Genomic DNA, 11,055 nt, shown 5'->3' with positions numbered 1-11,055 from the left:
TCCTGAAGAAGGGTCTAGGCCCGAAACGTCAGCCTTCCTGCTCCTCTGATGCTGCTTGGCCTGCTGTGTTCATCCAGCTCTACACCTTGTTATCTCAGATTCTCCAGCATCTGCAGTTCCTACTATCTCGAATATGTCTGGACAGTGTAGCCAACATAGTCTGGACATCTGAGGCATTAGATAAGTTGTTTTGTGTTTTGGTTATCTAACGTACTATAGAGAAGGAAAATACAAAACAAAATGATCCAATGCATCCAATGTATGGACTATGTTGGCAAAACTGCCCACATGGTCCACAACCTGTCTACTGGAAGGTATACATTCTCGAAAGTGACGGATAAGTGGGAGAGGCTAAACGGCATTGACTGAGAGGCCGGTGACACCAACTGCACTGTGATGCCTTGAATGTGAGTGCAGGGAAAAAAGTTGATTAGTGAGCAGGACTGTTGAATATTTAGTCTTTCAAGAAAAATAGGGTCTTCAGTTTGTGTTTAAGCCTCTAGCGTTTTTTCTTTTTTTTTCATCTTAAAAATAACAGCCTAGGTATTAAATCCATACTTGTGTTTTTTTAAGCTTACAGTAACCAATATATCAGTACAATGAAATGTAAGGCAAGGAATCTTGAATAATTAATTTTTGAGTTAAATCAAATAAGATAGTGATGGCAGGATGGGTGATGTGTTGCTGCTGCAACATGTGGAAACTGCTGGATACCAATGTGATCCAGAGCGATGACATGTGTAGTAAGTGTTTGCAGCTTGAGGAACTTCGGATCTGATTTGAAGAGCTGGAGCCTGAGCCGCAGACATTGTGCGCCACATCTGGAAAGGGGAAAGTTATCTGGACACTTTGCCCCAGAGGGCGGACACACCCCTCAGACAAGGTAGCACAAAATTGGCCTGTGATCAGGGGCAGAAGGGTGTGACTGCAAGTGAGGCAAATAAGAGGACACAGAGTGTAAAAGTTGGGGAGCCTCAGCCCCTGCAATTGTTCAACAGTTACAAGGATTTTGCAAGATGTGCGGATAAGAATGGGGACTGCAGGGTTAAGGACATCTCCTCATGGCTGGAGAAGAACTTAGAGAGGGAGGAGAGGGAGCCAATGGTCATTGTCTATGTTGGTACCAACAGCAATTGCAAGAATAGAAAGGAAGTGCTGCTGAAAGAGTTTGTATAGTTAGGAGCTAAATTAAAAGGCAAATCCTCCAAGGTAATAATTTCGATATTACTACCTCAGCAATGGGCAAGCAGACATATGGTAAATAAAGATAAGTTAAATGCATGACTCAAAGTTGATATGGGTGGAATGAGTTTCAGTTTTTGGAACAGTGGCACTAGGACTGGGGTAGAAGAGAACTGTTCTGGTGGGACGGGCTTCACTTGAATCATCCTGGGACAAGTGTCCTTGCAAGTCAAATAACTGGGACTGTATGGAGGGCATTAAACTAATTAGGGTATTGGGGGATGGAGGGTAGGTTGGGAGGTGGTAAGTTTAGGCTTACAAAGCAAAAGGATATGGCAACATTACAGGCAGCATTATTTGGATAACAATACCCAAAGTGGCAGGAAAGGACAGAGTATACAATGTAGTAAAACTTGAGTAAATCAGGTCAAAACAAGGTAACATGGTAAAAAGGTAAAAGTAATGTCTCTTTACTTGAATGCATGTAAAATTCAGAACAAAATAGATGTACTAACAGCACAAATACAGGTTAATGGGTACAATCGTACACCCATTATAGAGACATGGTTACAAGGAGATCAAAGCTGGGAACCAAATACACAAGAGTGTGTGACTTTTCAAAAGGACAGGCAGGAATGAAAGTATGATAGTGTAGCATTGTTGGAATGGGATGGAATAAGTATGGTAGGGAGAAATGATCTCGGACGGAAACATATAGAATCCACATCGATGGAGGAGAAGAAAAAAAGGCAAAGAAAACAACAGTGAGAACAGTCTATAGGCACCCATAGCAGTATCATTACAGTAGGATAGAAATTAAATCAGGAGATAATAAGGACATACAACGAAGGCAGTATGTTAATCACAAGTGTCTGCCATTGCTAGAGGGATGAAGTTTAAAAACAGGGAGGCTATGCTGCAGCTGTATAGGGTCCTGGTGAGGCCACACGTGGAGTACTGTGTGCAGTTTTGGTCTCCTTACTTCAGAAGAGATATACTAGCACTGGAGGGGGTGCAGAGGAGATTCACTCGGTTGATTCCAGAGTTGAGAGGGTTGGATTATGAGGAGAGACTTAGTAGACTGGGATTATACTCGTTGGAATTCAGAAGAATGAGGGGAGATCTTATAGAAACATATAAGATTATGAAGGGAATAGATAAGGTGGAGGCAGGGAGGTTGTTTCCGCTAGCAGGTGAAACTAGGACTAGAGGGCATCGCCTCAAGATAAAGGGAAGCAGATGTAGGACTGAGGTCAGGAGGAACTTCTTCACTCAAAGGGTTGTGAATCTGTGGAATTCCCTGTCCAGTGAAGTGGTTGAAGCTACCTCGCTGAATGTTTTTAAGGCAAGGCTAGATAAATTTTTGAACAGTAAAGGAATTAAGTGTTATGGTGAGTGGGCGGGTAAGTGGAATGGAGTCTCAAAAAGATCAGCCATGGTCTTATTAAATGGCGGGACAGGCTCGAGGGGCCAGATGGCCTACTCCTGCTTCTAGTTCGTATGTTCTTATGTTCTTATGAGTGAGTTTAATCTTGGTGTGGATTAAAATAGTCAGATTGTCAGAGGAAACCATGAGGAAGAATTCATAGTGTGTTCAGGATAGTTTTCTAGAACAATATGTTATAGATACAACCAGGGATCAGGTTATTTTGGATCTGGTGATGTGTAATGAGGCAAGTTTATTGAATGATGTCAAAATTAAATTTCCCTTATGAAACAGTAACCATAACATGGTAGAATTTTGCATTGAGCTTGAGAGGGAGAAAACTGGGTCAGAAACAACCGTGCTATGCTTAAATAAATGTAATTACAAAAGAATAAGGGCAGAACTGACTAGAGTCAACTTGGGAAGGAGTTTACCAGCAAAGACATTGAGGAACAATGGCAGACATTTATGAAAATAGAGAAAAAGTATGAGAGAATCTAGTGGGGCTAAAAAGCTGATAAGTCCCCTGGAACTGATGGGATATTAGATCGAGCAGCTACAGAGATAGTGGATGCACTAGTAGTAATCTTCATGTATCCTTAGATTCTGGAAAAGTCCCAGAAGGTTGAAAAACTGCCAATGTAACACTTTTATTTAAAAGGGGAAGGAAATAAAATACAGGTAACAATAGGCCAGTTAACTTAACGTCTGTTATTGGGAAAATATTAAAGTCTATTGTAAAGGATGTAATAGCAGAAAATTTATAAATACGTGATATGATTAAGCAGAATAAGCATGGCTTCATGAAGGAGAAATTAGGCCTGACAAATTTACTAGAATTCTTTAAGAAAGTAACAAGCAAGGTACAGCAGTGGATGTAACATATTTGGATCAGAAGACATTTGATAATTAGGCTGCATCGGCACACATTTAGCAACTTCATAAGGTAACAGTCCATGGTGTTGAAGATACTATGTCAGCATAGATCGAAAATTGGTTAACTATTAGAAGACAAAGAATTGGGATAGAGGAGGCATTTTCAGAATGGCAACCTGTGAATAGAGTGTCAGAGGGGTCAATGCTGGCGCCACAACTATTTTCAAGGGTAGATGTGGAAAAGTTGTTTCCCCTTGTGGGAGAGTCGAGGACCTGTAGTCATAATCTCAGAATAAGGAATTGTAAATTTAAAACAGAGATGAGGAGGAATTTCTTTCCTGAGGATAGTAAATTTGTGAATTTTTTTTAACCAGAAACTGTTGAGGCTAGTTGTTAAGTATATTGAAGGTAGAGATTGACAGATTTGCAATTAGGAAGGGAATCAAAGGTTATTGGGCAAAGGCAGGAAAGTGGAACTGAGGATTATCAGATAGGCCATGATCTCACTGAATGTGGAAGCAAACTCAATGGGGTGAATGGCCTACTTCTGCTCCTCCATCTTATGGTCTTATGTACTGCATTGGTATCATTTAGCAGAGATGTCAATACACTTTAAGTGTGAACCTTTCAGCTAGAAACTGGAGGCAGGCTCTCATGTGAAAAACAAGGCTAATAGCATCAATCTGTATTCATCATGTTGACAGTAGGGACAATAAGCTGGAATCAATGCATGTTTCTTTTCTCCTTGTCTTATTTTCTTTGCCTTACTGTGCTTCTCTCTGTCTCTAGTTTTAACATTTCTCTTTTGTGCTTCACTACCAAACTTGCTCTTCCTCATTTATCATTTTAGCAGAAAGGTTTTACAATATTGTGAATGTCAGGCTTGTCTTAATAATGATCTCTTGCTTTCTCCTGCTCATCAGTGAAAGAATGTGGTGGAGATGTTTAGAATTACCTACATTGGTCATATCCAGTAGAGAGGAGAATGTTATGATTTCTGCAACATGAAGCTCACAATTAATGAATAGGCCCCCCTTTATTTAATTCATTTTGGCTTTATTTGGTGAATGAAGCTAAGTGGAATTGACAGCTGTCATAAATATGTCAGACATAATTAAATATGTCTGATCTACTGTATGGTCAATGGAGCAACTCAGACTGCAAAGGCAAATTAAACCATTTTTTTTCACTTGAAACATGATGATGAATCAATCAACTTGTATTATACATCCTTTTGCATTATGTTAAGAATTCCAATTCTTATAATAAGGGACATATTTTCATAGTGAAGAGGATATTAGGTCTATCTTTAGGCACACAATCCAATTGATTTAGCCATGCTATTGATAATCAAGTAATAGGTTGCCATGAGTTGCATTTGTTCCTTGCCAAAGTCTTTTAAAATGTTTAAAATTTCTCCATCCAATATCTTTTGATGTTTTACATTGTGGTTTGATAGAAATTTTATAAATATAATCCTGTGGGTTACAACACAAATTCTATTATATCTGTCATAACCTTTTCTCTCAATTTCTTATGCCTTCCTACACACTCCAATTTTAATTCCATTTGCCTTTTAGTGACAAAAGTTTTGTGTGATGTATGATAACATTGCTGGTGAACTGTGAATCATACTAACACTGGTATCAACTCTTAGACAGACACCAAATTGATACAATAAGAGACTGCAAGTGCAGTTCTCCAAAAGGATTATGTATCGTGTTACATTGTGAATTTTGTTTTAGACAATTTGAAAACTATGTGATACATAAGGGTACCATTTATTCCAGAATAACACAAAATTGAGAAAGCTGCTACTGAACTCTACAAACTTCACCATGAACTGAAATAACTTTCCAGAGCTCCTCAACTGCCATTAATGCAGCAGAGTCTGAATCCCACTATACTTGTGACATTCATTCTCAGCCCAAACAAACGTCCTGTGTCAGGGAGGAACCGACTACGTTCAATATTTCTGGCTGTTATGACTTGCACTTAGGCATCCTGTTGGGGAATGTACAAGGATGAAACAGCATTGGCAAACCGCTGTGGGAGGAAGCAAGCTATTTTACTAGCTTTAAAAGCCAAATAAATTTCACAAAGAGCCTCTACTCTAAAAGGGTCAATTTATAATAATCACTTTGGTGAACATGTGACTAGCCTGGAGATCTTGGTGGACACCATGTGCACTCTACCAAGGCTCTGGCTACTATTTCTGTCTCTTATGGAGGAATTCTGTATCACAGAAAGGTGAAACTTGGAAATTGTACTTTTCTGTATGACTATATATATAAAATGATATCTTTTAGACCACAAAATAAAACTCTTTGCTGATGGTATGGGATAAATGGATTACATTTTATATTGGCGCTGATGTAAAAGGGCAATTTTGCATCTCTGTCTAACTGCCCAATAATTAATTCCATTTGAGCTAAGGACGTTTGCTAAGACTATTCACACCAAGACTAAAAGGAATGCCCATCAGGCCTGATGACATGAGATAACATGTACGTCTTTACTGGAACTGGACATCTTGAAACTTGTCCCATTAGTTAAACTTATACTGGCATTTTTAGGTCTTCACCCTTACTTGCCCTCAGAGATGAAGGATATGCAAACTTCAAACAGTGTAATAAGGTGTCTGGAACCTGAGTGAACAGTGGGCCAATCTATTCCTTGAAACCATCAACAAGCTGGAAACTATGGTCTATTTAATCTAATATCTATAATTGACAAAATCCTGGAATCCATTGTTAAGGAAGCAGGACCAAGACTTTAGAAAAGCAGAATATAATCAAGTAGAGTCGACATGTCTTTTACGAAAAATAAATGTTTGATTTATTAAAGTTCTTTGAGGAGGTTTTTAGAAAGTGGCTAAAGGGGAACTAGTAAATGCAGTGTATTTGGATTTCTAAAAGCAGTTGATCAGATGCTACATAAAAAGCTACATTAAATGATAAGAAGTCATGGTGTTGGGAGAATGCATTAACATGGAAAGAGGCTTTGACTAGCTAATATACAACCAAAGACGCATGATAAATGGGATAACAAGGTGTAGAGCTGGATGAACACAGCAGGCCAGGCAGTATCAGAGGAGCAGGAAAGCTGACGTTTTGGGTCTGGACACTTCTGAAGAGTGCCACAGAGATCAGTGCTGGAGGTTCCACTGCAAGTAATTTACCTCAATAAGTGAAAGCAATGAGTAGATTGTAACCAAGTTTGCTAATGATACAAATTTAGCTAGGAAGGCAAGTTATAAGGATGATATAAGCTTGGAATCTTGTGTACTCTCCCATTGGGAGTTTAGTAGAGATATTTAATCAGGTGAATACTTCATTACTTTTCTGCCTGCATCCCATCTAAGACTCTGGTTAAAGGCCCATAAATGGTTCCCCCTGGCAATTAAGGGTCTTAAATAGCCAATTGACAGGGGGAAAGTCACTCATCATGGTGACAATGGTAGACAGGTAGTGAAGAAGACATTTGGTATACTTGTGTGTATTGGGCAGTGCATTGAGTTTGAGACTTGGGAGGTCATGGCCACTTTTGGAATACTGCATTCAATTCTGGTGTCCCTGCTATAGGAAGGATATTGTGAAACTTGAAGGGGTTCATAAAAGATTTACAAGGATGTTGCCAGAGGGTTGGAAGGTTTGAACTATAGGGAGAATATGAATAGGCTGGTGCTATTTTCTCTGGAGTGTCAGAGGCTGAGGGGTGATCTTGGAGAGGTTTATAAAACGGGTAAGGATAGGGTGAATAACCAAGATCTTTTCCCTGGATTGGCAGGGTGGGGGTGGGGGGTCCAAAAATAGATGGCACAGGTTTAAGATGAGAAGGGAAAGATTTAAAAGGGACCTGAGGGCCAACTTTTTCATACATGTATGGAATGAGCTGCCAGAGGAAGTGGCAGAGGCTGGTATAAATACAACATTTCAAAGGCATCTGGGTAGGTACATGAATAGGAAGCTGTTAGAGGGATAAGGGCCAAATGCTGGCAAATGGGACTAGGTTCATTTAGTATACCTGATCAGCATGGACAAGGTGGACTGAAGGGTCTGTTTCTATGATGTACAAATCTAATAATTTATGACTCCTATCCCACAAACCCTTCCTTGTTGTCACTCACCTGAGCATGGCCCTCCATGTGGGTGTGAACTAGCAGCAGCTACTTCCTCCCTTGTGGTGCTGTTGTGTATAGAAGAGCTGTAGCCCTTGTTTGGCCCATAGCTCTCAGCTGGCAGGTCTTCTTCCCATATGGTCTTTGATCCTGCAGAATGGTCTGACGCTGGCCTGTGAAACACTTGAGTGGCACAAGATGGCTTCTTGAAAGTGGCAACTTGGGGATCTTGCCAACTCTCCAGCTGACAGTCAAGACCCCCATCACCACCACAAAACTATGCCAAAGAATCTGCAAAGGGATACAGATAAGTTATATGAGTGCACATGAATGTGGCAGATGGAGCATAATATGGAAACGTATGAGGTTGTGCACATTGGCAAGAAGACTGGAACAACAGAATATTATTTAAATGCAGCGAGACTGCGTAATGCTGTGGTACAGAGGGATCTGGGCATCCTTGCACATCATTAGATATGTGTCGTAACAACATGATTTACAAAACATAAGCATGCAAGTACTACAAGTAATTTGGAAAGAAAATGGATGTTAACTGCAATGGGGAGATGAAAGTAGGGAAGTCTTGATAGAACCGTACAGGGCAAGTACTATGTACAGTTGTTGTTTCCATTTGATCGAAGGATATGTTTGCATTGCAGGTAGTTCAGAGAACATACACTGAGTTGATTCCTGGGATGTTGAAGTATTTTATGAGGAAGGCTCAGCAAATAGAGATATACTAATGAGAGTTTGGAAGAATGAGAGTTGATCTTGCAAATGTTTGGGATTGATGCAAGAACTGCTAAAAGAAAAAAAATTCCCTGATGTCAAATTAAAAGGTGGATTTTTTCATTGTACTGAATAAATCCAGCATTTGGCATAGAAGTGGGAGGACCTCCACTCAGGAGTAAGCTGGTTATTCTCGTACAGACAGTTCTCAACTTATTATGTATACAAACAGGAGGAGAATGGTAAATATTATAGGGAGGGCAGACAGCAAGTTTTACCAGCATTACCTCTCAGGGTCAATGGTGCGGGCACCATATTTAAAGAGCACCCAGATGGGCATTGTCTCAATGGAGCATCAGTTCAACCTGTGTTGACACCACAGCTTTCTCCCATTCCCAGGGATATCTCAGACACAACATTAAGTGGTTGCAACACCTCACTGCACTATTGTGAATAGAAGTGCAGGGTTCATTTGACCCAGCCGAATATACACATGATGTAATAGATATGAACAAATGACAATGATTAAACTGTTCAGCATTTTCTTTTCAGTCCTCTCTCTGTCCCTCTCTCAAACAACAAGAGTTTTCCTTGGTTTCAAATGTCACTGCAGCTCCCATTGTTGTTGGGATTTCAATATTGTTATGATCCCAGCCCCCGATGTTATTACTGGACAAGTCAGATCCCAGACTGAAAGCTGACTTGATAGATCATGTTTTGTTTTGTTTTTAACAATGTGGTCTCTCGCTGAAACATAAGCATGTGATGCTTCAGATTTTGCTTTAACAATATAATAGTTTATTAGCAAAAGAAATGATGATGAAATGGAATAAATCAAACTATCTACTTGTGACACAATGCAAAAATGTTTAAGCACATCATAAAATTATATTCCCATTAATCCCACTATACTCCTTTATAAATCAAAAAGAAACAAAACAACTTTTGCGTACTAACTGACACACCACTGGTACAATATTCATACCAGACTCCCTTTATCTAATATGTTGGTAGGTTTAAGTCAATAATGATTTTAACCTGTAGGCTGGAATAGTAGGTAGATTGTTCCTGGACCTATTAGACACCTGGATTTAGACATATTCACCATTAAGTAACCTGTTCAGGATTTTATCTTGACTCTTCCAGTCTAGGAATAACATTACTTTTTACTCCAAGGTAATCTAGTTTCATTATATCCTTGAATTCTCAGGAGCTATGGTCTATCCATCCGTTTCATCCAAGGACTTCATAGAATGATTTATGTTCCAAATTAAAGCTAAAGAAAACCTCTCTCATTCTAAGCTATTAAAGGTTTCCTTTAAGTTTTAAAAAGAGTCCAGAAATGTCTAAGAAAACATTTATTTACTTTGCTGACCAACAAACCATCGAAGGTAAACAAAAATATCATTGGTGATGCGCAAAAAGCCATTAATTCTAAAGCTAATCCTCAAAACATGTTTTAACAGAAATATAAGTTAATTATTAACTTTGAAACTCATGTTTTTTGTTCTATTCATTTGTGGGATGTGGGTGTGGCTGGCTGGGCCAGCATTTCTTATCCATCCCTAGTTACCCTTGAAAAAGTGGTGTTGAACTGCCTTCTTGAACCACTGCAGTCCTCCTGCTGTAGGTTGACCCACAATGCTATTAGGGAGGGAATTCCAGGATTTTGATTCAGCTAACTCAAAAACCAACAAAACTGAACTTACATTAAATGAGATTAAACATATATATAAATCACAAATCACATCATAATTTCATGAGATTCCTGAATCATGGAGACACAGTGTTGCCCTTGGCCTTATTCATTGAGAGGTTCTCATTCAAACATCCATGAGTTTGCCTCTAGTCAGCACACACTGTTACAGTAACTCCTCCCACTTGCAAAGACCTTCCTCTCATTTCAACTGTTAGCTACCAGTTAAGAAATGCATTCTGAGTGAGAGAAAGGTAAAATGGCACACATCATTTTCAGAAGAGGAACCACCACCTTCTACCAATCCACTGTTTCCCATTAACTTCCTCCCATAATCCTTAGTAATTGCCATGTTAAGTTTAACCTTCCCTTGAGCCTATCCTATTATAGTGGACCCTATCACAATGCTTATTCATGTGCCTACACATCCTCCTGAGCTAACATTTGTCACCATCCCCATTCTAACATTGACTCTTAGCCCTTTTCAACTTGCTCACTAAAGGATGAGCTGACATATTCAATAGCACTGGGCTTAGGAAGCAGAAAGTGGAAAGTCTATAATATGAGGCAGTGGAGCAAATTTCCCCTTCACACTCTTAACCCAACAATTATCAAAGACCACTGCTCCCGCATTTAGAAAAGCAGTGCCCACCATTCACTCCCCTTATTATGTTCATCCTCCCCATTATCATGATTAGTCTACCCAATTCCCACTGCTCTCAAATTAATTACCAGGACCCCACTATTGACACCATCAATTCCTGGCATTAGGTTCAATACTCAAACATCATTCCCAACTGTGAGATGCTTTCTACTTGTATCTGTACCACTTACATTCATATACAATTCTTCTGCCCTACCCTGGTGACCCTTGCACACTTGCCCAGGAAATTTTCACCCATGGCCAGCATCCTTGTCCTACACTATTACAATCCAGACTCCCTCCTTTAGTCACCTTCATGTCCCAAAAATCTTTGAGTACTGACAAATGTTCTCAATCATAGCATGCATAGGCAAACACTTCCT

General features: G+C 39.6%; 2 protein-coding genes across 2 annotated transcripts in view; one reads left to right on the top strand and one right to left on the bottom strand.

The window, feature by feature from the left end:
* LOC109935855 (pyruvate dehydrogenase (acetyl-transferring) kinase isozyme 2, mitochondrial-like) overlaps nucleotides 1–8,673 on the bottom strand; it is a 19,143-nt gene extending 10,470 nt beyond the window's left edge. Inside the window, exons 1-2 of the mRNA XM_048614378.1 lie at nucleotides 8,621–8,673; nucleotides 715–821 (exon numbers count right to left, since the gene is read on the bottom strand). Of these exons, the coding sequence (XP_048470335.1) occupies nucleotides 715–821; nucleotides 8,621–8,673 (160 nt within the window). The remainder of the gene's footprint in view (nucleotides 1–714; nucleotides 822–8,620) is intronic.
* Nucleotides 1–11,055, top strand: part of LOC109912582 (neurabin-2) — a 104,305-nt gene that overhangs the window by 25,923 nt on the left and 67,327 nt on the right. The gene's annotated exons all lie outside the window — the stretch shown is intronic.

The sequence above is a fragment of the Rhincodon typus genome, chromosome 30 (genome assembly GCF_021869965.1).
Source record: "Rhincodon typus isolate 14 chromosome 30, sRhiTyp1.1, whole genome shotgun sequence".
In the NCBI taxonomy this organism is placed as follows: Eukaryota; Metazoa; Chordata; class Chondrichthyes; order Orectolobiformes; family Rhincodontidae; genus Rhincodon; species Rhincodon typus.
Note: the sequence above shows the minus strand (reverse complement) of the source record. Positions and strands in the feature narration are given on the sequence as shown.